The 27,252-nt window shown below is 34.0% G+C and overlaps 1 protein-coding gene across 1 annotated transcript in view; it reads right to left on the bottom strand.

Moving 5' to 3' along the window:
- COL11A1 (collagen type XI alpha 1 chain) overlaps positions 1 to 27,252 on the bottom strand; it is a 214,344-nt gene that overhangs the window by 18,324 nt on the left and 168,768 nt on the right. The window contains exons 47-57 of the mRNA XM_020906100.2: positions 24,337 to 24,390; positions 22,727 to 22,780; positions 21,435 to 21,488; positions 16,750 to 16,803; positions 16,034 to 16,141; positions 15,274 to 15,327; positions 13,804 to 13,857; positions 12,717 to 12,770; positions 3,879 to 3,932; positions 3,635 to 3,742; positions 3,099 to 3,152 (exon numbers count right to left, since the gene is read on the bottom strand). Of these exons, the coding sequence (XP_020761759.2) occupies positions 3,099 to 3,152; positions 3,635 to 3,742; positions 3,879 to 3,932; positions 12,717 to 12,770; positions 13,804 to 13,857; positions 15,274 to 15,327; positions 16,034 to 16,141; positions 16,750 to 16,803; positions 21,435 to 21,488; positions 22,727 to 22,780; positions 24,337 to 24,390 (702 nt within the window). The remainder of the gene's footprint in view (positions 1 to 3,098; positions 3,153 to 3,634; positions 3,743 to 3,878; positions 3,933 to 12,716; positions 12,771 to 13,803; positions 13,858 to 15,273; positions 15,328 to 16,033; positions 16,142 to 16,749; positions 16,804 to 21,434; positions 21,489 to 22,726; positions 22,781 to 24,336; positions 24,391 to 27,252) is intronic.

Below are 27,252 nucleotides of genomic sequence, written 5' to 3'. Positions count from 1 at the left end.
GAAACAAAATAAATGTTTAAAACTAAAGTAGATGCTAATTATTGCCTTAAAAAATAAAGTAAAAATTAATATAAAATTATTAAATCATGTTTATTTTGACTATGCAGCAGAGGGAATATAGCAACAATTACTGTTCTCTAAAGCACCCAGTTTTATTCCCATTTGATTTTTTATACTTTCTGAAAAACAAAACAAAACAAAAATAACACAACAAAGAAGTTCAACTTCAAAAACCCTCAAATAAAATTCTTTATACAATCTCATAGTTGTTTTTAGCTTTCTTTTAGCTTTCATACATACTGTTTATCTACTTTCAGTTTCATATGATGGTTCTGAATATTTAACTGTATATAAAATTCATGTATATGTAGAAGCTTAATTTTTGCCATGAGAAATATCTAAATTTTGAAGTAATAAGTAAACATTGTACCATACATAAACTCTAGTAGAGCTGATCATATAGAATGGTGAGATACCAGCTATCATTTTATGAATTTAAAAATGTTTGTTCTTTCTTATCTCAGAGCTTTATTTATAAATATATTATAATAATAATTGTGTTAGAGAATTGGGATAATTAAAGAAAAACCAGGCTTATGAAAGAACTATATATAGTGAGGTGTTAGTTATTGTTGAGTCTGACTCTTTGCAACTGGCATGGACTATAACCCACCAGGCTCCTCTGTCCATGGAATTCTCCAGGCAAGAATACTGGAGTGGGTTGCCATTCCCTTCTTCAGGGGATATTCCCAACACAGGGGTGGAACCCAGGTCTCCTGCATTGCAGGCACATTCTTCATCTTCTGAGCCACCCGGGAAGCCCACATACAGTGAAGTAGAAACGAAATGTTTGTTTCACTGTAGCCCAAAGGATTTCCAATCCAAATATTAATATAAAGTTGTCAAATTGTTACTTATATAGCAAATGGCCTAAGTTGCTTCAGTTCTGTTATGTTTTTTAGGAATAGCTCATTTAATCAACGTAAGAACCCCATGGATAAAAATATATTAATATCCCCATTTAATTCATTTTAATTTCATAACATCCTATAAGATAGATGCTACTTAAATTCTCATTATACAGATGAGAAACTTAAAGCTTAAAAAAATTGAATAACTTTCTTAAAACTCATTCAGGTTGAGAGTTGATGACCTTAACCTGTAATCATGATATGCTACTTTTTGCTCAAATCCAAAATTGCCTTTCTTAGTTGAACTGAAAAGTTCATTACATTGTTATAAAATGCATCCTGAAGATGATTTCTCCACTCATCCTCATCTCTTGAAGACCAAGTAGCATTTTCATCAAAATTAGAACAAACTGTTTGATGGTATGAAAAATCTATAATAGATTCACATTCTAAATATTCTCTGATAAAACAAACAAACAAAAAAAGCAGCCAGAAAAAGGAATGACACCCATGTTCCTCCGTTCTGTTGCTTTCCATTTTACCGTGGAAAAGGGTGTGAGTTATTTAGCTAACATTCAGAATTATAAAGTTTTGCAAGCTAGAATCAGGTGGTATGTCTGATGGTTTTATTTTTAATATTAGCTGAAGGAAATCTCCAGCGTGATGCTTTTTATTACATCTGGAAAAAGGTCAGAATACTTACTGGAAAATCTGAAATGACCAAAAAAATCTTTGGCAAATTTTAGGGTGGTATTAAGGTGGAGCATTTTTTTCCAAGGCTATGACTCTGTGCACTTAGGAATTTAGCATATCTAAGAAGAGTATTCTCTAAATAGTGATGCAGACATGGAGCTGATGATCCTATTTTGTCAAGTCCCTGTTCCAAAGCCAGTGGGGTCATGTGCAGATTTGATAATCTTCTCAAAATTTGATAACTTTTATCTATTTCTTAAACTAAGTGATCTTTAACTTTTCAAAGCAAGTTTAAAAAAAATAATCTCCATAACACTAATACCTGGAATGTTAGAGGAAATTTTTGTGATGTTTTTACAAAAAGAAACGGCCAAGTTCTCCTGAATGATTAAGATTGTGAACATTAGTTTCAACGCCTTTCTCAGCACGTACGTGTATCTGAGGTAGTTGATATATTCATGAGAAGAGACAGTTTTGTAAAATTTCTATAGACAAACCTGACTAATTAAACTGATATATATTATACTTGAGGGGTTTCCCAGGTGGCTCAGGGGTAAAGAATCCACCTGCCAATGCAGGAGATGTGGGTTTGATCCTGAGTCGGGAAGATCCCCTGGAGAAGGAAATGGCAGCCTACTCCAGGATTCTAGCCTGGGAATCCCATGGACAGAGGAGTCTGGTAGGCTGCAATCCGTGAGGTTTCAAAGAGTTGGACACAGCTGAGCAACTGAGCATGTGCAGACACATTATACTTGAAGAGCGCTAAATGTCTTGCTTCCTGTTTCAATTAATACCTTTACATATTACTATTTTTGGACAATGAAGTTCAAATGTCTCTACCATGAGATAGAATCTGTCACCTAGTAGGCAATAATTTTAAAAGCAGGTCTTGAAGTCTTACTTTCTGCCTAAATTTTATAGCAAGGGTAGCCTCTATGAACTATATGCTAGTCAACTAAATGCTTTATTGAATTTCTTAAGTGTGTTGTTTGCATATACAGTTTATGACAGTAACCAAGCTTCTGTGTCGTAATAATTGTAGCTCTCTTCACTCACGAGGGTTAATGCTTTATCTTTCAGCCCATATGACTCATGAACAGAACAATTTATTTGGTGAAAGAATCACTGTATGCCCTTGCCAATGCTATTCTTTTAAATGAAGTGCCAGGAAACTAAGTGCAATTGATGCATTTAGGGGAACTGTCCACATTTGGAAAAGAACTGGCTGGGCCATTAGTGGCATTTTATTCAGAATGGAATTTCTTTTTTTTCACCCAATGGACATAAGATAGGAAAGATCTTTTGATCAAGGGCATATTTTCCAAGTAACTCATCAGTTAGAATGATTTTCCTCTTTTTATTTTGGTCTGAGTAATACACTTCCTTGAATACTCTACTATATATAAACCAATTTACCAGACAAAATTTTAGGGATTCTAGCTTATAAACAATCTCGTTTCTGGAATTGTAACAACAGAAAAACATGCTACTCACCAAAGGACCAGGTGGCCCATCTTGGCCTGCGGCTCCAGGGAGACCTTGTTCTCCCTGTGGAAAAAGAAAATGACAGATTTTTTAAATTTACAAAAGCAGACATATTATTTTTCTTTAATCTTGGTAATGCAAAAAAGAAAAAAAGCAAACATCACCGATGAATTCCATCACATGGAGAACATCTACAAATATTGGAAGCAATTTTTGAGTCTTTTTACTTGCTGTTTGTATGTCTACATGCACACACACACACACACACACACACAGATGGATGACTGCATGTATAAAAGTCTTACGTCTTTGAGATCTTAGGGCTTAGCTTTCTATTCTACCTTTATAATTTAGAATTTCATCATGTACTTATTAAATAAATGACATACTTAAATATTCTCACGGGCTCTGGCTTTAATTATTACATACTATTTACCATATACAATAATTTATATAATAATGTTGACATAAATATTTTCATCCATAACTTTTCTTAGAAATAAGACATTATTTTCAAAATGACAACTTTCAGCACAGATGCTCACCACAGGGCCAGGGATGCCTCGAAGACCCTCTGGACCAGGCTTTCCAGCCGGTCCTTGAGGACCAACTGGGCCAGTTTTTCCTGGAGGACCCTCAGCTCCTGCTTCTCCCTGTTAGAAAATAAAATATGTGGATGCATTAATAATGAAGATAGACATTTTATTATTTTATGAAAAGTACTGAAATAGTTGTTGTCCAATACACACATGAGGTCTGCAAACAGGATACCTAGAGTGCATGTTTTACCTTAGCTCCTTTTTCACCTTGTCTTCCCTCTGCCCCTGCAGCTCCAGGAGGACCCTACAAGCACAGAACTGCACTTAAAATACATATAGCATATAAAAACAGTACAACTGAGATCTTATTTATAAATACCCCAATTTAATTGGTGAGATTCTAATACATTGTGATTTTTTATAGCAATTTAGTTTAAGAAACTGAGAAAACTCAAAACCTCTTTGATGTACAAATTTTAGTTAGAATATTAAGCAGAAATGAAGCGCAGACTGAGTAGGTTACAGATAATCACATCACAATAACTAAGGAGACAATAAAGATAAAAATTTTAAAGAAATGCTAATGCTTAGTCACTCTTAGTGTGTTAAACACTCAGTTATCATTTATTATGTTGTATAATTAGAAATTAATTGAGGGTTTCATATTTAATTTTCATCATTATATGTGTTTTAGACTGGGTCTGTCCTAATCTCAGAAGATCCATATGTTACACATTTTCATAAGATTATTTTCAAACTGGAATAGTACAACATTTAAAATCTTGTTGGTCAAAGACATTGACTTTTTAATTCTCTGACATTATGTAATTCACATAATTTAGTGGCATAGAAATAGTATGACTTTTACAAATCTAGTATTAGAGAAAACAGAAAAAAATCTTCACGCTCCACATGTCATCCAAAAACTTAATAAGACATACTGCTATTTGCATAACTTTTGGATAGCTGCATGGATTGCTATGGAGAAATGCTAATTATTATATATATTTAAAGATTTTCATAATGCTCCTCCACACATACACACACACACACACACACACACACATATAGTTTTCAATCTTTGTGATGTATTGGTCTACCTATTTCTCTTCAGTTCTTTTTTATTAGCTATGTGACTTTTAACCAATTATTAGTATTTTTGAACTTCATTTCTTTCATCCTAAAGTGTTCAGTTCAGTTCAATCGCTCAGTAGTGTCTGACTCTGCACCCTCATGGACTGCAGCACGCTAGGCTTCCCTGTCCGTCACCAACTCCCCGAGCTTACTCAAACTCATATCCATAGAGTCGATGAAGTCTAAAATATTATTTATAAGAATTCTCTTGTTATAGAATTATTGTAAAATTTAAATGATGCAACACATGAAGTATTTTGTGAACTTCCCAGTTGAGCAGTATCAAATACAGGTATGGAATCTAGTGTTTAAGAACCTAAAGCCTGGACTCCGCGACTTCCTAGATTCAAATCCTGGCTCTGCCATCAACTAGCTTTGTGATCTTTGGCTAGTTACTGTGAGGGATTCAGTTTACTTCTCTGCATAATGTGTATTATAATAGCAGCTATCTCCCAGCATCATCATGAGAATTCAATGAATTGATAAATTTAAAGTGTGTATAACAGTACGTGAGACATAAAAACACTACAAACATTAGTTATTGCTTTTATTATTACTAAAATGATTGGCTATTGTTATTCTATATAAATTCAATTAAAGTATTTTACCAATATTTTTCACCCTGTTGGCAACTTAAGAATCAAGGCAAATAAAACTGACTTTCAAAATACATTTACAAATATCATTTCAACAAATTTTTTATTTCATACTTTTCAGGTTTATAACACCTACAGGATATGAACTCCATCTTTTAAATTACTTGTTGTAACTAGAAAATTGAAAGTCAACTAAAAAGATATTCTATAATATGATCCTGTACTATGTGGTCAGATCTTGAAACTTGACATTCAGATTTCCTTCTTACATTTTCTTCGTCATCAGTGAAATATAAAATTTGACATTTCTAAACTTCATAACAAATAGGTAAAAAGGAATCATTTATATTACATAACTTCAATATAATAGTCAAGGTATCAAAGAAAACAAAAAATTTTGAAGCTAGAAATATGCTATAATTCCCACTGTATATAAATTTTGTTCCTATTAATTATATTTAGGCCACTGATATTTTCACTTATGGCACCTCTTAGAAATCTTTCAAATCAACACAAGCAGGGCATTTGGTTTGACAGTCCAATCAGTAAGAGTGCTTCTGCCCTCTTACTGTGGTGGGATAAACAATGTATATATTCCTAGCAAATTCATTCTAAGACATAACAAATTTATGACTGGATTATAAAATATTTCCACTATTCATTGATATTTATTATTACTTAACAAACATTAAGATTCAACCTGAAACTTAATTGTTCTGAAAATTTTTACACAAGTTCAGACATAAGTACAGGAAGTTTAAAAAGAAAATTAATGATCTCTAGGAAATTGTAGTATTTCATTTATCCCAAGACTTTGCTGCTTTTCATTTGTTTACTTAATTTTTGCTATGAATTGTGTTCAAAATCATCCACTAAGATTGAGATTGGAGTTTGGGGAGAGTAGAAGAGACAATATTAATTGGTGGATGCAAGGTGAGGGAGGATGAATTTCTTCCAGATGCTTTATTAATATTCTACTGGTGAATAAATGCTAGCTTTTCCTTTGGTCTTCAAAATCCACATTTAAAATGAGTACCAAGCACTTCATGAAATTCAGAGTTCTGTGAACTAATTTCTCTCTGAGAGAGGCAATGAGTATATCATCAGGAATTATTTTCTCAATATTATCACTGTAGCTTCATCTATTATTAGACATTCCTTGACCTCAAAATAAGAAATGTATAAGTTCTATAAGCAGTCTCTTATTTACAATTCAAGCAGTAATTTGTTAACAATAATATAGGCATTTAAACTTAAGTGTATCTTTTGAATTTCATGCTATTTATGAAAGAGTACTTCTCCATAGAAGCATATGCTTCAGATATTTCTTAGTGTTAAAGAGCTGAGTCATATTTTTGTGCGCAGATGGTAGCTAAACTTATTGTGATGATTATTTTACAATGTATAAAATATCCAATCATTATGTTGTAGAGTGAAACTAATATAGTATTGTAAGTCAATTATACATCAATTAAAAATATTGGTATGATGGCTAAAATATTAACTTTTTCAAGTGTGAAAGTGTTAGTCTCTCAGTCCTGTCCGACTTTGTGACCCCAAGGACTGTAGCCTTTGTCCATGCAATGCTCCAGGCAAGAAAACTTGGAGTGGGTTGCCATTTCCTTCTCTGGGGGATGTTCCCCACCCAGGGATGGAATCTGTGTTTCCCACATTGCAGGCAGATTCTTTACCATCTGAGCCACCAGGGAAGGACAGTGGGTAAAAGAGCCATAATGACTATAATTTGGGGAATAGAAATGAGATTCAATGAAAAATGGGCTTTTCTTTATTCTGTGAAGATTTTACCTTACAATAGTGACATAAAGGTACTAACTTCAAGATTGAATTTATACCCATGAACTTTATAATACAGAAGATATATAAATATCCAGCTTTAGAAAAAGCAAGTCACCAGCAATCTAAAATGTAACAAAAATGTTGCATTTACTGCAAGGGAGAAAAGAAAATTTGAGTTTAAAAAGCCTAGAAAATTTAAATACAAGTAAACTATAGCATAGCCACAAAATTGTGATTTAATAGAAAGTTTTTTCATCCCAAAAGGATTTCTTTCCTCTTTGAATGAATGTCTAATGTCTATCCTGGTGGAAATCCACATTAAATGACTCTGGTCTGTTCTTTATCTCATTTTCACCATTTTTCACTTATTCTTTATATTTTTTTTCTAGATGAAACAGGTTTATTTTTAAGAAAGACTAGAGTGAAAATGGATAATGTAGTTTTTCTAACAGAATAGGCAGTTTTCTTATAAAAAGAAAACTAAACAATGCCTATGGACAAATTCTTGTTTTAGTCACTTCTTTCTCAGATATCTGCATAAACAGAGAGGCAAGGACTTAATGCAGTGACTTAGCTGCTGTACTATCATGAAGCAATGAATGTTCTGATTGGAAAATGTCTCATAAAACATGATACAATAAAATAGGTTCTTGTAAATCAGTAATCACTGCTATGCAAGATTTTTCTTGCTGTGAGAAATATACATTATATAAGATATACAATGGGCTTCTCTGGTAGCTCAGCTGGTAAAGAATCCGCCTGCAATGCAGGAAACCCTGGTTCGATTCCTGGGTCAGGAAGATCCCCTGGAGAAGGGATCGGCTCCCACTCCAGTATTCTTGGGCTTCCCTGGTGGCTCAATTGGTAAAGAATCCACCTGCAGTGTGGAAAACCAGGGTTCAATCCCTGGGTTGGGAAGATCCCCTGGAGAAGGGAAAGGCTACCCACTCCAGTATTCTGGCCTGGAGAATTCCATGGACAGAGGAGCCTGATTGGCTGCAGTCCATGGGAGTGCAGAGTCGGACACGACTGAGCAACTAACACTTTCACTTCACTTTCAAAATACATGATATATATGTTTATAACAGCCAGGACATAGAAGCAAATGAGATGCCCATCAGCAGATGAATGGATAAGGAAGTTATGGTACATATACACAATGGAATATTACTCAGCCATTAAAAAGAATTCATGTGAATCAGCTCTAATGAGATGGATGAAACTGGAGCCCATTATACAGAGTGAAGTAAGCCAGAAAGATAAAGACCATTACAGCATACTAACACATATATATGGAATTTAGAAAGATGGTAATGATAACCCTATATGCAAAACAGAAAAAGAGACTCAGATGTACAGAACAGACTTTGGGACTCTGTGGGAGAAGACGAGGGTGGGATGTTCTGAGAGAATAGCATTGAAACAAGTATACTATCAAGGGTGAAACAGATCACCAGCCCAGGTTGGATGCATGAGACAAGTGCTCAGGGCTGGTGCACTGGGAAGACCCAGAGGGATGGGATGGAGAGGGAGGCGGGAGGGGGGATCGGGATGGGGAACATGTGTAAATCCATGGCTAATTCATGTCAATGTATGGCAAAACCACTACAATATTGTAAAGTAATTAGCCTCCAACTAATAAAAAATAAATGGAAAAAATAAATAAAATATATTGGGAAATCTATTGACCAAAAAAAAAAAACCAAAAAACAAAATATATGATATAGTCCTTTCCACTATTCACACTTTACAACATTATTCTACAATCTGCACAATCTTCCATACATGCTGCAAATAATTAAAACTTTCTTAGATGCCAGAAATGTACTGTGCCTGGAGAATGTAAGAAAAAGGGTGAAACTCTAAGAAATTCACAAAGTTTAAAGAGAGAAGACAAAATTAACAAATGCAGTACATTGTAAAACACAGGAGATGAAATAGGTGTACAAGAAAGGTATGCTGATCTAGTTTGGCAATAGGAAGGCTTTCCTAAGAACCTAATATCTGATCTTTATCTTAGGGTAGGTAGATATGGAAAGGATGTTTCCTTATAGTATTTTATCTTCTAACCATCCACATCCATGCATAAGGGCATAGGCTCATATATGCTATATATGAGCATATAAAATTGGTTAAAATTTCCTCTATATTTCTATCAATTAATAACATCAGTTATTGCTTTAATTTTTTGTCAATTTTCCTTTGGCAAAAATGAGATAAACTCCTTAAAATTCCATTTAGTATAAGCATTTTCAAATTATAATGTTTAAATCAGTTTAGTCATCTGTAGATTTTTTTTTCAGCATAAGGGTTTTGAACTAGCTCTTGGTTTCAAACAGCTATAATGATAACTGGAGCATTAAAATCCAATGGCCTATTGATATAAACTGTAGCCATCTAGTGCCTTAAGGAAATATATGTTTATTCTCAAGTATTAAAATGCATGACAGAAGGTACATGTACTACAAATGGCAACTTAATTTTCCTACCTGTTCAATAACTGTTAGAATGATTTTTCTTAATATCACTGCTACTCACAACATTCTGATCAATATTCTATCAGGAAAGTTTATTATCATTTATTTGCAAGATTCCCTCAAGGGAAATAAAATATTTTTCAACACATTTCTATTCATTGTTATTTCTGCTATGAGATGTTATAGCAAAATTGTTACTGATCTACTTTTGTGTTGTGTCCAATGTAGGGAAACAAAGGATAAGAGAAATATTAATTTCCACAAATTACATACAAAGCTGACTTAAAATTATACTTTCCAGATGAACTAAAGGGAAATAAATGGTAAGGAAATTCCATATTCAATTAAGTAGTAAGTATATAGATCAGATATTATAATTATTGTATAGGAATGTTTTTGCTGTTTCCACAAGGGTAATTTTAAATGCTTTTGAACTGTGGTGTTGGAGAAGACTCTTGAGAGTCGCTTGGACTGCAAGGAGATCCAACTAGTTCATCCTAAAGGAGATCAGTCCCAGGTGTTCATTGGAGGGACTGATGTTGAAGTTGAAACTCCAGTACTTTGGTCACCTGATGTGAAGAGCTGACTCATTTGAAAAGACCATGATGCTGGGAAAGATTAAGGGCAGGAGGAGAAGGGGAATGACAGAGGATGAGATGGTTGGATGGCATCACTGACTCAATGGACATGGGTTTGGGTAGACTCCGGGAGTTGGTGATGGACAGGGAGGCCTGGTGTGCTGCAGTTCATGGGGTTGCAAAGAGTGGGACACGACTGAGCGACTGAACTGATCTGAATTTTTAATTGATTCTTGTATCAAAGACAATACTGCCTGCTCACTGAATGCAAAAGCTAGCGAAGGCAGAATTCTACCCACCCCAGTATTCTGGCCTGGAGATTTCCATGGACTGTATAGTCTATGGGGTCACAAAGAGTTGGACATGACTGAGCGACTTTCACTTCACTTATCTCTTCTGGCTCAGGAGTTTGTGTTCCTTCAGTACATAAACAAGGTGACTTCACAGACATATAGCAAAGTTTCCAAGTACTTCCTTTGCACATTTCTCAAACTAGGTCTAAATCCCTGTTTCTTAGCAAATTCATGTTATTGAAATTATATGCAGTCATCATGAATCTAATGCTCTCTTTTCTGGCAGTAGTTCTCATAGGAAATTCCTTTATAGTTTATGTTACATGATTTTATATGTATTTACATCAAATAAATAAATAATACAAATATGTATCCACCTCAACAGAATCATGATATTCTATATTTAAAAAATGTAATTAATTATGAAGTTATAAATTCATTGCTAAAGAACTTTCATGTCAATTTACAGAGCTCAGAAATTAGAAGAATTTAGATAGAAAATGTCTATCTTATCTGTACATTTCAATTAATATGCTTGTTTCATTTATAAATGATGCCATAATTCAAAACTTATATCTAACTCCTTAGGGAAAGCATTCACTCTTTGAACTCTTGATAAATCCAGATAGTAGATGTGATGATTTAAATATACATTTATTAATTTAATTTTATTCCAGCATTGGCTATTATTTTGCCCACTTTATAAATGAGAAAATTGAGACTCAAAAAAATTAACTTATTCTAAGTTGTATTTCTGGGCTTCCCAGGTAGTACTAGTGGTAAAGAACCTGCCTGCTAATGCAGGAGACTTAAGAGATGGGGTTTAATCTCAGGGTCAGGCCTTATTCTAAGTTGTATTTCTGGGCTTCCCAGGTAGTACTAGTGGTAAAGAACCTGCCTGCTAATGCAGGAGACTTAAGAGATGGGGTTTAATCTCAGGGTCAGGCAGATCCCCTGGAGAAGGTCATGGCAACGCACTCCAATACTCTTGCCTGGATAATCCCATGGACAGAGGACCCAGGCAGGCTACAGTCTATATGGTCACAAAGTATCGAACACAACTGAGTGATTGAGAATGTATGTAAGAATAATAGCCCAATGGTTGTTTTGAGATATATTTCTTTTTCTATCAAGACTATGCTTTTGGCCTGCTAACAAAAAGAAAACAAGCAAACAAATAAAATAATAATAATTATGAGAAAGAAAAGGAGGAAGAGGAGGATAAAAGTTCAAACAGGCACTTGGTCAGTGGGATAAAATTGTATTCAAAGACAATATTCACTACAAACTAAGTTCATTCCTGGCAGAGAAGTGTTTGGTTGTAAATATTGACTCAAATTTATATCCTGAGTGCATGATAAGTCATTTCAGTTGTGTCCGACTTTTTGCTATCCCATAGACTGTAGCCTGCCAGGCTCCTCTGATCCTGAGAGATGGAATTAAAACCTGTTAGAATACCTCCTAATATAAAGCTACCATTAGAAAACAAGTGTGGCCCCAATTGCTCTGTGCTTTTGAATTACTGAAGAGGAAATGAGACTATGAAACACATTTTAATGTTTACCACATATTTTGTTCATGGAGAGGTTAAAAACTAGACCAAAGAAGGTGCAGGAGAACACTCGATATTGATAGAAGAGCTGCAAGAGGCAGGGCTACAGGACTGTTTTATTATAAAAACAGTACAGTAATAGGGAAAAGGCAATAAAGCAAATCTTCAAGGTTCCCTAGTAGCCAATATTTTGAACAAGATTTTTATATTTCACTATAGTTCTTTTTTAAAATACAGCCATTGTTTCCAAATCAGAGTAGTTTGACAGTGTAAAACAATCTAATATGCTGATTTCTGAGCTCATACTGTTGATACTGTAATAAGGTTTCTATAATTCTTTAAAGAAGCCCTGGACTTCAGACGACACCATGAGCTGAAGTTTAGGATATCAGCAGAGTCTTTTAAAAAGCCTGTGACATTTTTACAGAGGAGGAGATCTAAGCATAGAGGTGTGAAACTACTTTTCACTGTGACAGATTAAACCTGTCAATTAAAGTATATTCGACATTAATAATTATTTTGGCAAACAGGAAATTATTCTCTAGGACTTATATATTTCAGTACCATTATAATGTTGCCTACAGCTTATATATATTATATACACTTATACACAGAATGGATAATTAGTATATATTTCAAATAAAAAAATTTTAAAACTTACTCTTTTACCAGGAGGACCTGGTGGGCCAGCCTCACCAGATGGGCCAGGAGGACCCTATAAAATGTGAAAAAAATATCTTTTAAGCAATTTTATAAGTATTATTTTATGGCTCCCAGCACTGTTCAAAATATGGAATGAAACCAACATGCTTTTTTCATTTCTCCACATCTATTTCCTGGAACATCTCAGCCCTATTTCAGATACTTAAACTTCCTCCAGATATCTATAATTAGAACCAGTAAATTTATATGGAAAACTTCTTCATGTAAATAGAAGAAAAAAAGTGGAATTGAATTCCTTCTATTTAAAACTGTTTTTTTAGGTGCTAATTTATATCTGACAAATATCCAATCGATGTACTAATTAATAGAATCATGTGGTTAATAATTCTATTCATATCACATACATCTGTGAACTATGAATCTATATCTCTAACTTTATCTTGTGCAACACTACCCTTTTTTATGCAAAGGAGAACACAACATGCTGGGATATGACCCACAAGTCTTATTCACACAGAATAAACCTATTTATCTTTGACTGCAAACATCCAGTGGATATGACTCTAGAGACAAAGTTATGTTGTCTTTCACTCCTACTCAAGTAAGCATCCTCCTTACTTCCTCCTTAAATAACCATATGTGGCCGAAGCTACATTAATTTCCCAAATTAAAAATTAAAAAAAAAGTAGTCCAATAATGCTGAATTCCTTTAGGTTAGAAATTGAAGTAATTCATCCTAATAATAGGCTGATAACCTCGTTTTCTTCATCTATGTCTCACTTGTGACTTTAAAATGATTTTCCATTTAACACAAAGGGAGAGACAGTTGAATGTGATCTGGTGAGACAAAATCATTATTATGATACAGCTTTAGTTTTTATTACAAAGGCTGTGCTTATATTTCTTAAATCGCATCAAGTAAGAAACATTCTATGGAAGACTGAATTTAAACTGGAGTTCAAATATGACTGATAATCCATTAAGAAAAATATGTGTACATTTAGCTATGCTTTTGAGAGCCTGATTACTTCTTTAAAATATCTTGAGACTCTGCAGAGACTAAATAAAATAGTGTCCTCACTTACCGGTTGTCCAGGATCTCCATCTTCACCCTTGTCACCACCAACACCATCTTGACCCTAAAATCAGCAAAAGAAAATGAACCCAGGTATTTCTCACTATTAACTCAATTTTATCAGGAAAAAAAAAAAAAAGATACGATGTATCAGCTTAGTCCTTAAGATAAATTATTACCTGATAGACAAGAGTATCATTATATTCTTTCAGTTGTTTTTTTAAGAATTATAGAATCTTTTACTATAAAATTTATGAAATTTGTCTCATATGAAATTAAAAAATATATAGTATGTTCTTAATATATAGAGAAAGGGGAAGATATAATTATTATACAAAAAGAGTGCATCCTTTAACTATGAACAAATATGATGCAATTTGAGATATCTGGATTTTAGAACAGATCAAGGTAAAAGCAGAACTCCTATAATTTTGAAATAAAAGTGATGCTGCTACTCAGATAATTAAAATGTACAACCCAACAAACTCTGGAACACTAACCCAATGAAGAGATAATAATAATCATGCAATGCAAGTCTCAGTTCAGTTCAGTTCAATCGCTCAGTCGGGTCTGACTATTTGCGACCCCATGAATTGCAGCATGCCAGGCCTCCCTGTCCATCACCAACTCCCAGAGTTTACCCAAACCCATGCCCATAGAGTCAGTGATGCCAATCAGCCATCTCATCCTCTGTTGTCCCCTTCTCCTCTGCCGCCAATCCCTCCCAGAATCAGGGTCTTTTACAATGAGTCAACTCTTTGCATGAGGTGGCCAAATTATTGGAGTTTCAGCTTCAGCATCAGTCCTTCCAATGAACACCCAGGACTGATCTCCTTTAGGATGGACTGGTTGGATCTCCTTGCAGTCCAAGCGACTCTCAAGAGTCTTCTCCAACACCACAGTTCAAAAGCATCAATTTTTTGGCACTCAGCTTTCTTCACAGTCCAACTCTCACATCCATACATGACCAGTGGAAAAACCATAGCCTTGACTAGACAGATCTTTGTTGGCAAAGTAATGTCTCTACTTTTAATATGCTATCTAGGTTGGTCATAAATTTCCTTCCAAGGAGTAAGTGTCTTTTAATTTCATGGCTGCAATCACCATCTGCAGTGATTTTGGAGCCCAAAAAAATAAAGTCTGACACTGCTTCCACTGTTTCCCCATCTATTTCCCATGAAGTGATGGGACCAGATGCCATGATCTTAGCTTTCTGAATGTTGAGCTTTAAGCCAACTTTTTCACTCTCCTCTTTCACTTTCATCAAGAGGCTTTTTAGTTCCTCTTCACTTTCTGCCATAATGCAAGTCTAATAGTCTTCAAATATACAAATTTTTGTTCTGGTATACATGGCCACAGTTTACATCTTTCTTTTCTTCCTAATTGTGGGGATCCACTGAAGTAATTAAGGCTTTTCTTTAATTATTAACTGGGAAGATTCCTCACAAAAATAATTATTTTGTTTTCTCATGATACTTACTGCAGGGCCAGGCTCACCAGGGGGACCAGGATCTCCAGGAAAACCAACAGGACCCTAAGATAATGTTTTAAAAGGAAATAATAAAAAATAGTTTCATATAAAGTCATGATATTCTGAAACTTAAGTAAAAGTCATGGCAAAACCATACAAAATATTTCTCTTCTCCTGCAGAAAAATTGTTTAAAATGATATGATATATGGAATTTAGAAAGATGGTAATGATAACCCTATATGCAAAACAGAAAAAGAGACACAGATGTACAGAACAGACTTTTGGACTCTGTGGGAGAAGGTGAGGGTGGGATGTTCTGAGAGAACAGCATCGAAACATATATATTATCAAGGGTGAAACAGATCACCAGCCCAGGTTGGATGCATGAGACAAGTGCTCGGGCCTGGTACACTTGGAAGACCCAGAGGGATGGGATGGAGAGGGAGGCGGGAGGGGGGATCAGGATGGGGAATACATGTAAATCCATGGCTGATTCATGTCAATGTATGGCAAAACCACTACAATATTGTAAAGTAATTAGCCTCCAACTAATAAAAATAAATGAAAAAAATAATAAAAAAAAGAATAGCAAAAAATAAATAAATAAAATAAAATGATATGAATTGAGAATGCTTATGAATATATAAAATGAAGAAAAGTTCGCCTCACCAACTATGGGCCAAAGTCTCATGATTTCAAGTCTTTCTATGAAAAATTTCAAGAAGCTTTGCCATAGATGTCACTTTAAAGAGGACCAAGGTCACTCACCGGATTACCCTTAGGGCCATCGTCACCTGGCGGTCCCTTAACACCAGGAGGTCCAGCAGCACCCGGTGGACCAGCTTCTCCTTTCTCTCCTCTTTCTCCTTTGGGACCCTACACAACATAAGAAAAACACTGATTCTCTTACAAGTTTCAAAAGAGCTTCTTAATCTCAGCATATTAGGTCAGGCATTTCTCTGCTGTGGGAGCTTGTCTCCTGCCTTGCGAGATGTTTAACACCATCCAGGTGCTTATTATGTATATGCCAGCAGCTATCCTTCCTCCAAGAGTGACAACCAAAAATGTCTCCAGACATGGCCAAATGTTTTCTGGAAGTCAAGATAACCCTCAGTTTAAACCAATCTAAGTTAGAATAGTACAATCCCAATACAATTCATATATAATCACTTGATGTAGCAGGGTTTGTTCATTTCTTTTGTGGATAGTCCACTGAAGATATGTGCAATAAATATCTTGCAGTTCTTAATGTTTTAACTTATGCACATGTAATACTTTTTAAATTTCTGTGTGAGTCAAAAATATGTAGAGGATAGGCAAAATTATTAAATAAAAAGGCTCTGCATTTGTGATGATTCTTAATGGATTGGAAAGGGGAAACCAAGTTACTGAATCACATCTAGGAATTAAGTTACATGTTTAAAATACTCTGAAAGAAATATCTTATCCCTAAAACACTATATTGACAATAAGCCAGCACTTACACCTGTGCCTGCTTCCCCAGGAGGCCCTGGGTTCCCTGCTTCTCCAGGTTCACCCTGTAAAGAAGGGAAATGAGTTATCAGAACACAGAAACGATGTTTTGCATTTGTAAAACTGCCTTCAATGACGACCATAACACTTTAAACTAGCCCTTAACTCATTATGTTGTTTAAAAAGCAGGGACAGCTTTGATAAAAAGAAGAAACTTTTTCTGTTACTGACCTTAATACTTTTATTTCTCACAACTGGGGAGATATTAATAGAACTGGATATGCTGGATGCTACAATTCTCATCAGTTAGTTAATAGCCAGAAGATTAAGCCAAGTTACCACCAAACCACACAAAATAGACATTCACATGTTTCCTAAAAACTGTGTATTGTGTTGCATCAATATTCACATTACAATTAAGTTTATGGATTAAACAATTTAAAAATGTTTTCTTTCTAAAATATTAAATTGCTCTAATCAAACAATTTGGTATTATTTTGATAATCCTATAAAATTAGTTAGCAGAGGTCTGAAGAGGTCTAAAGTGGAGCTATAAATACAAAAAGATTATTTGTAAGATGCATATTGATACTTAGATACTAATTAAAATTTCTCCATTTGAGTCTATATGTGTGTGTGTGTGTGTATATATATATATATATATAGTTAAGTCACTAGGTCATGACTGACCCTTTTGCAATCCCATGGACTATAGCCTGCCAGGCTCCTCTATCCATGGAATTCTCCAGGCAAGAATGCTGGAGTGGGTTGCCATTTCTCTCTCCTGTGTGTGTGTGTGTGTGTGTGTGTGTGTGTGTGTCCTTCTCCAGTATATAGACTTCTCCAATATACATAGGTAGTTTTTATGATTTCCACATATAGATATGGATGACTATTTTCTGACTCAGTGGAATAATAAATAAACCTCCTAGACTAATAGGTTTTCTCTTGTGAAAGTCTGTTACTAACTCTTCATACTTAGAAATGCATACAAACATAATATTCTGTTCAAGTAACCATTCAAGTGAAGTAATAGAGCACATTGATGTGCCATGCATGTTTCTATACAAAACTTGTAGCACTAGAAAATCTGAAGTAACAATTATTCTAATTAAAAAAAAAGACGCCTGAATTTCCTTTAATTTTTAGCTTAGCTATTTCTAATGTTCCTGGCACAAACCCACTGTTCATGAATTGGTTTGAAGTCAAATATAAACATAATTCCAAGGTAGAGACTATTTCATGTACACAATTTCTTATTCTTTGAAAATATGCACATACTTTAACTTTTGCAATTGTCTGCATAATGAGGGAAGAGATCAAGTACTTTCAAAAAATTTATTAGTACTATTATTGTGTATAAATTACTTTCTCTCTAGATAAGTAGAAAATATTTCCAATTATCCTGAATAAACTTTACAAGTAAAATATTATATTTACATTATTTTCAAAGCAATGAATCATTCATCAATCCCAGGATGATGGAATAAAATGTAGGTAGTATTTTAAGAGTCATTATTCACATCTTTGAAAAACTTAAGCAGCTTGCCATTCAAATCAACTGTAAAATGTCCATATTAAATTCATTATATATAGAATGTATATAGTATACTGCATAATCTCAATCAGATGGAATTTAAAAAAGCCAAGCTCACCCAAGCAGAGAGTACATTGGTGGTCACTGGGGGTTGGAGATTGGGGGCCATGGGGAGATGTTAGTCAAAGGGTTCAAAATTTCAGATACTCAAGATGAATAAGTTCTAGAGATCTAATATGTAGCAGTATGACTAAATATATATGAAAATTACATTTTTGGTTACATTATAGACAAATGTGCACAATATAAATAGCAATTACTTAAGATGATATTATCTTTAAAGTCCCATTTAAAATTGAAAAGGGATTGGAGCAAGATTACAAGTAAAGCAATAAAACAGTGTAACAAGACTGGATTATACAAATTAAATATTTCTAGTATCAACAAGGTTAACCATGCTTATTCTAAGTAATTTTATTACTTTATAACCATACTTATTCTAAGTGTATTTACAATAATGTAAATTCTATGAAGACCACTGACATATGAAAGAGGTGGTAGATTATACATTTATTATTACTTATCATTTAACCATTTTATTCCATTCTGTAACACACTTGTTCAGATTAAAGCCCCCTTCAGAAGGGACAGCAAATTACTCTGTCTAAATTCATAAAACATGCATTCATTGTTTTGAGGAAAACACTAAAGTACAAAATCCATCAATAGCAAATATATATTACACAGAAAACAAGTTAAATTTATTTAAGCAAAGTACAGCATGACTAAAGTAGCTTAGCTTTTCTTTTTTCTATTGAATTTAGGACTGAAAATAATTTTCCAGCATAAAAGTGAGAAAGCATTCAAATCAAATCAGATTCGATCTCAAAAATCTATAATCTACATCAAAGTACACCCTAGATTCAAAGTATAGCCAGAATCTATACCCTAGATTCTGAAGAAAAGAAAAGAAAATTAGGATTTTATTCCTATCTTGCTGTCACATAGAAATGTTTTTAAACAGAGAAAAATAAAACTCTGGTTTTTTTACTACAACAAGTTTAGATGTTTTAATGGTAAGAAGTCAAACACCTATCCTGATTGACCGAACTATTCTATAAAGATGCAGAAGTGGCCAGATATTACCAGATAGACTTTAAGCAAATGGAAACAGTATGGGAAGGGAATTTCCCAAAGCTCCAAACATCTGGCATCCATGCTTATCTTCTAGAGTAGGGCAGAGGATAAAACCATTAAAGAAGCAACTTAAGTACTTAACAGTATTCCCACTGTACCCAAAAGCTTTAGGAAACAAAATAAGTTGAAAAAGTTGTAAAATGGTTTTAGAATTTGCTATATGGGCAGAAAACTAAAATTAGAGACTAGTCCTCACAATTATTTGTTCAGTATTAGAACCAAAAGAGGATGATGCAAAAGGAAGAAAGAGGCAAGGTGTGGGCTACCTTCATCTGTCTATTACTGTGATACCATCAGATATCAGTCTTCTCTTCTGTTAGTCTTTATGACAACTGAACTCAAAGAAAAAGTTCCTTCAATTCCATTCTCAATTTATCTGCATTTTTTAAAACAGAAACTTAAAATTTAAGAATGTAAACCAAGAGTTAGTCAACCAGAATTAAAGCACTAGCCTTCTTATGAAGTAAGAATTAGATGAAAGTGAAAGTATTAGTCTCTCACTCATGGTATTTGACTCTTTGCAACTCCATAAGCTGCAGCCCACCAGGCTCTGCTGTCCATGGGATTCCCCAGGCAAGAATACTGGAGGAGGTTGCCATTTCCTTCTCCAGGGGAAGAATTAGATAATAGCTTTCAAATATTTCTAATTTAGTAATTAAGAAACTATTTAAATAGGCAATTATATAAAATTAATTATAATCAAAATGCTAGAATGTGGGTATTGGGAAGAAATAGACACTAAAGTACTAGATTCTCAACCAATTACATATCTTTTCTGAGGACTAAATCTTTTAACAAAAATAAATCAATGAGTATAGTATATGACACATCAAAATTTTTGAGACTAAACAACAGAATCACTTTTATGACTAGGATAAGTCTATACTTCTGTTATTTATTAACAAACCTGAAACAAACACAGGAAATTCCCAAATTTTTTCCACTGCATACTTTATGGCATGACATTTCTATGCCTCAAACTGACGAAGAATTTGTTTTTTAAGTAAAGCAATATCAAAGCTAATATTCTTGAAAGTTCTTTTAAGAAATGAGAGTGAATGTATAAATAACAAATCAAAAGAATCATTTTATCATTTTTATAAAAAGTAAAAGCAGATATTTTAAATAAAATCGCTTTCATGATAAAAGGAAACTATTCAGAGCCCAGATACTATATCAATGCCAACTATTTTGAAAAGTGCCAAAGACATAGTATTACTAATGAAAAAAGTAAAGTAAATTGAAGTTGCTCAGTTGTGTCTGACTCTTTGTGACCCCATGGACTCTAGCCTGCCAGGCTCCTCCATCCATGGGATTTCCAGGCAAGAATACTGGAGCGGGTTGCCATTTCCTTCTCCAAGGGATCTTTCTAACCTAGGGATCGAACCCGGTTCTCCTGCACTGCAGGCAGATTCTTTACTGTCTGAGCCACCAAGAAAGCTCAATTAGTAATGAAAATACAACTCCAAATACGACCAAATGAATGATTAATTCTTTTGTATTGTGAAGGATTCTTTTCTCCCGTTTACGTCAGTTGCATCAACCAATCTCTTCTATTTTCAGTAGAATGTTTCTACAGACACGGTCTAATCAAATATACCTGAGTTAAAGTGGATCTTGATTTAGTCACTTTCTATTGACAAAACCTTGGTGAAATTACTCATATTCTCTATATTCTGCTCACTCAACCTAAATATGTGGATAAAATATTATCATCGTGGGGTGGTTATGTTAATTACAAGGAGTAATCCATTTATACCACTCAGCACCATGACTGGCAATAAAAAATGTTACATCTCTGAGTCATTTTGCTTTTAATTTATTTAACTATCACAGAAGATGATATAAATATGTGCAAAACATTTAGAAAGAGACAACTATTATAAGCACTTAAAATACTAACTGATATTATTAAAGTCCCCAATTCTTGCTGCCTTAACTGTCTATCACTGCATCCCTTACCTTTTCTCCAACACCACCAACTGAGCCAATGGATCCTGGGGGTCCTTGTGGTCCCTGCGGTGTAAGAAACGGGATACAGTTATCCTTACTCTTGTAATAAGATATAAATTCATAAACATACATCCACTTGTTCTCAAAGAGAGAAATATGTGCAAGAATATCTCAAGTCATTTGAAAGATGAGACAAGATGATGAACTTTATGGAATTGTCAAATGTACTGGATAGCAAATAATTTAATTGTTTTAAATTGATTTTCAAATGCACCAGAATTCTGGAGATAAAGCAGAGGACTTTCCAACTCTAGTCATGTCAATTGATACTTGGAACATAATTTCAATCTCTCAGCCAATTGAGTAGATCAGATTTAGAGGATGGTTTTGCAGATTTTCTTAGTGGATCAAAGTATGACTGATTAAGAATACTAAAATCCATGCAAAAACAATATAAACCATCTCTTAGTCTTTAAATTACTTAGGAGAATTAAAACCTAAAAGCATTTTTATTAGTACATCTGCATATAATTTATTTTACCTAGTTCTGGCCTGCCAGAATTAAAACCAGGAATAACAGAAGAGCAATAAAGACAAGAATAAATAACTTGCTCTTTGTGAAAAGGGAAAGTCAAATGGAAACAAAACACCAAAATCTATAAATTTGTTAATAGTAACAATAAGATAAATATGACATTACATTCCTGTAATATTAGAACAGTCAGTCAACAGTTAAGTTGGGGGAGATCATTTACATAATTAAGAGGAAACATTTTTTACAGGGTAAGAAGTACATATATTATCATGCCCATGTTACTCTGATATATTCTACAGAAGAAAATACAAAATTGCAAGACTTTTAGATAAAGGATGTTTGGAACACAGACCTAAGCTAGTATAATCAAGGCAATTACAAACCATTGCCTCAAGCAGTTGTAAAAGATAAAGGGTTAAATCTGAAACAATTCAGCAGCAGTGTAGAATTATTATGTGCAAGACAGTAATTTGAACTGAACAATGCAGTACTTTAGTGAATATTTTTCACTCAATATATATTTCTCACTAAATATACATTGCATGTAAACTTTGTACCCATATTATATTAATATCTGTAGGAGCTAGCTTCCCTACAAAGCCTTTCTTTTCCTTTAAATAAAATGGAGAGAGTAAATGACCCTTGAGCTACTATTCATGTAAAGATTTCAAAGGAGTGTAATTATCCCCACTGTATTTTAAATACTACCTGCCGTGACATAATATCTATATAACTTCAAAATAACTAACATATTTCACAGTCTTACATCAGCTCCATTAGGACCTTGAGGACCTCTTGGGCCTGGAGGACCAGGTGGACCCTGTAAGAGAAGAATATTAATGTTTATGAAGACCAAACTCAAATGCATTCCTGATATTTTCATTTTGTGATTGAGAAAACAAAAAGAAGCTTCAGCCTGCAAAATCATAGTCAATGAAGCATATCAGGGTTGTAAGTCATTCTTGATGGATACAACATCATGTTAGCAAATGCTTCTTTACACATAGATATGGGGAAATCAGAACTGCAAGAAGAACAATTTAATTAAAAATTATAAAAGTCTATTATACTATCCAGTACAATGAATTCATAATACAACTGAAATATTATATGCCAGAATATACTAGAATGCTAGAGTATAAAGTGGACATAAAGTTGGGAAAATAAACAATGCTTAAGTAGATTTAGAATTCATTAATTCTATATTTTTTATTTGTATATTTTTACTTTTTTAATGTCAGCTCTCATATTATATATGCCAGAACTGGAATAAGATTAACTGTTTAGTTGTCATCCTTAAATAAAGGTTCTTGCTCCTGGCTAGGCATTAAAATTACCTTGGGACAATTGTTGTAAAGTACTGATGGCCAGAACCCCTTACTTCAAGACTGTGTTTAAATTCATCTGTAGTAAATCCCAGGGCATTAGTACTTTTTTAGAGGTCACAATTTATTCTCATGTCATGGTTGACTATTAGCTATTAGCTATCACCATAAGTCAGAGAGAATGTATTAATGATTCAGCTGACCATAGCAAGAAGATTCAGAGAGAAGCTTGCTATGCAGCTGAAACTGTTTAGGGTATTAATTAGTTTTTTTGAATGGGCAATGTTTATGTTTTTTGTTCCTTATAAAATCTAACATGTAAGTATAAAATTATCAAAATATGTATTTTGAAGGAAGCAAATATTGGAGGCAATGTTTATCAAAGGGAAAGAGCAATTAGGAAATGTATTCATTTCATTATAGATGTCAATGACCCTGGCTTATTTTTTTCTTACAAAGATAGTGCTTGATCAACAAATATATGAATTTAAATTTTTAGCTGAAATGTTAAATTTAGAGCAAAATTCCAGAATCAATAATTGCATATTATTATGCCAAAGAATTCTGATTAAGATAAAATCCCTCATTAAATTAAGAATTTGTTTCAAAGTATAATTAATTTTTAATAGTGTGTTAACATTTGTTAGTTACCCAAATCCTGGGAAACTATTATCTATTATTTACCTGTTTCACATCAAAGGCCAGAGCTAAAGCTAAAGACTAAAAAACAACCCAAAGTGTAGCAGTTTATATATACCTAACAATACATACACAGAGAAATAAAACAGATATAACAATATATCAACCAAAGAATGCCATATGTGTGCACAACATTATTCCAAACAGAGAAAAAGGAAAAATAGAGAAATAGTCAAGACAGTGAGAGAAACTTTAAAAGTATCAGGTGCAAGTCTGGGTGAGGAACAGGGAGGCAACAATATGAAAAGTCATAACCTTTAGGGCTACTTTGTTCATATTAATAAACCTTGAGGAAGATACAAGTAATGTGGAAATTCACAATATACATCAATTCTAGAAAATAAAAACTTACCATGGGACCAACATCCCCATTTTCTCCTTTTTCACCTGGTGGGCCTGGAAGACCCTAAGAAAATATAAATAGAGAAACAGTAAAATTCATTCATGTATTTAAAAAGAAATATTTGTCCAATTTCTCATATAGAATTCAAAGTTAAATACAGCTTAATAAGAACATGGAATTAAGACTCATAAACTATCATCTGTCAAAACACATATAATGCAAATATTGACTAAATATTAGGGAATCATATATGTACATTCACAAAATTCACACTTTGCATAGTATTATACTTTTTGATTTCAATTACAAGAACTAAATACATAAATTGTTCTGGGAATTTATAAATACCTAATCATTTTCTCCATCTTTTATGAGTAGTATATGGAATTAACACTGCAAAAATGTTTTTGAAAAATCTTGTTCCAAATTATTTTAGGACACCTTATCCTGGTGAGGATTTTATAGATAGGAACAGTTAGACAAAACTCCTTTGAAAATAAATATTGCATCCAATATATGTCCAGGGTTACAAACATCTTCTGAACTCTTGACCTGTTAATTCCACTTCTGGATTTTAAAAACTCATAAGGCCATGAGACCTGATATATTACACTTCCTTTATTCACTCAAATCTATTTCCTTTATGTTCATTTGCAGTGTAATAGCTTTAGGAGATGTTCTATGCTATTGAATAAAATCAGAGCAGCTTCACTCAGATTTCACCTGGCCCTATTCTTATGGGCCAGCAAAAAAAAATTACTGTACTCCCTCTTGGTTTTCCTAATTCCCCCAGCATATCTGTTTATATTTCCTCTTTTATATTACAAAATTTTGTACACATTTGAATTACATACTTAAAAACACATTTGTACCACTTGTTTGCATACTTATACTCATGGGATGTCAGGTTGTATATTGTCACCCTTCTTATTTAACTTATATGCAGAATATATCATGCAAAATGATGAGCTGGCTGTAGCACAAGCTGGAATCAAGATTGCCAAAATCACTTCGGATGGTGACTGCAGCCATGAAATGAAAAGACACTTGCTCCTTGGAAGAAAAGCTATGACCAACCTAGACAGCATAGTCATTACTTTGCCAAAAGCAGAAACATTACTTTGCCCAAAAAAGGTCTGTCTAATCAAGGCTATGGTTTTTCCAGTAGTCATATATGGATGTGAGACTTGCACTATAAAGAAAGCTGAGCACAGAAGAATTGATGCTTTGGAACTGTGGTGTTGGAGAAGACTCTTGAGAGTCCCTTGGACTGCAAAGAGACCCAACCAGACAATCCTAAAGAAAATCAGTCCTGAATATTCACTGGAAGGACTGATGCTGAAGTTGAAACTCCAATACTTTGGCGACCTCATGCGCAGAACTGACTCATTTGAAAAGACCCTGATGCTGGAAAAGATTGAAGGCTGGAGGAGAAGGGGACGACAGAGGATGAGATGGTTGGATGGCATCACTAACTCAATGGATATGAGTTTGAGTAAGCTTTAGGAGTTGGTGACAGACATGGAAGCCTGGTGTGTTGCAGTCCATGGGGTGGCAAAGAGTTGGACATGACTGAGCAACCGACAGGAACTGAACTCATGGGACATTGCTCTTTCAGGTCAATCTTTTGTCTAACAACTGGCAGAGCATCACGGAAAAATTGAGATTTTAATGAAATGTTGAATTTATCTTTTTTAATTAATTAATATTAATTGGAAGCTAATTACTTTACAATATTGTAGTGGTTTTTGCCATACATTCACATGAATCAGCCATGGGTGTACATGTGCCCATCAGCAGACGAATGGATAAGAAAGCTGTGGTACATATACACAATGGACTATTTCTCAGCCATTAAAAAGAATACATTTGAATCAGTTCTCATGAGGTGGATGAGACTGAAGCCTATTATACGGAGTGAAGTAAGTCAGAAAGAAAAACACCATACTGTATACTAACGCATATATACGGAACTTAGAAGAACTGTAGCAATAACCCTATATGCGGGACAGCTAAGGAGACACAGATGTATAGAACAGTCTATTGGACTCCGTGGGAGAGAGCGAGGGTGGGATGATCTGAGAGAATAGCACTGAAATATGTATATTATCATATGTGAAACAGACCGCCAGTCCAGATTCGATGCATGAGACAGGGTGCTCAGTGCTGGTGCACTGGGATGACCCAGAGGGATGGGCTGGGGAGGGAGGTGGGAGAGGGGTTCAGGATGGGGAACACATGTACACCCATAGTTGATTCATGTCAATGTATGGCAAAATCCACTACAATACTGTAAAGTAATTAGCTTCCAATTAAAATAAATAAATTTTAAAAAAGGAAATAAAGTAATCTTGGATAGATGATATTTGATATTTTTATCCTTATCTTATTATATTTCAGTTTTTAAATGCTGGGAATAAGCCATTAAATTGTTTTTGTGATGTACCAACTCCATATGACTCTCAGTTTGGAGAGAGGATACTTTACTGAGTATATTTGTAAACTTTTTTAATGTTCCATATATTCATTTGTATGAGGAAATCTTAATTACTGATTTATAACAACATATACCAGAATTTCATTTGTTTTTTTCTCATTTGTAAGTTAAATGTCTAGGAAAATAGCCTATCATATGTACTTCCTAAATGGTTATCATCAACTGATGGCTAGCTTCTAGAATTACTAAAGAAGTTCCTATGAGGAAATAGCCAGGTAGTGTTTCCAATTATATCCTGCTTAAAAATAATCTGAAAGAGGTCACTAAAATTTTAGATTCCAAGATCCACAACCAAGGAGACTCTAATTCATTGATGGAGAACATGAACTCAAATTCTTAAAAAGACAAGTAGATTTTTAACACAGATGAAATAAACGTTTCAGCTTAAGCTCATTTCCTTAAGTAGTAAGCATTACAACGTAAACATA

This window comes from Odocoileus virginianus, chromosome 5 (assembly GCF_023699985.2).
Source record: "Odocoileus virginianus isolate 20LAN1187 ecotype Illinois chromosome 5, Ovbor_1.2, whole genome shotgun sequence".
In the NCBI taxonomy this organism is placed as follows: Eukaryota; Metazoa; Chordata; class Mammalia; order Artiodactyla; family Cervidae; genus Odocoileus; species Odocoileus virginianus.
Note: the sequence above shows the minus strand (reverse complement) of the source record. Positions and strands in the feature narration are given on the sequence as shown.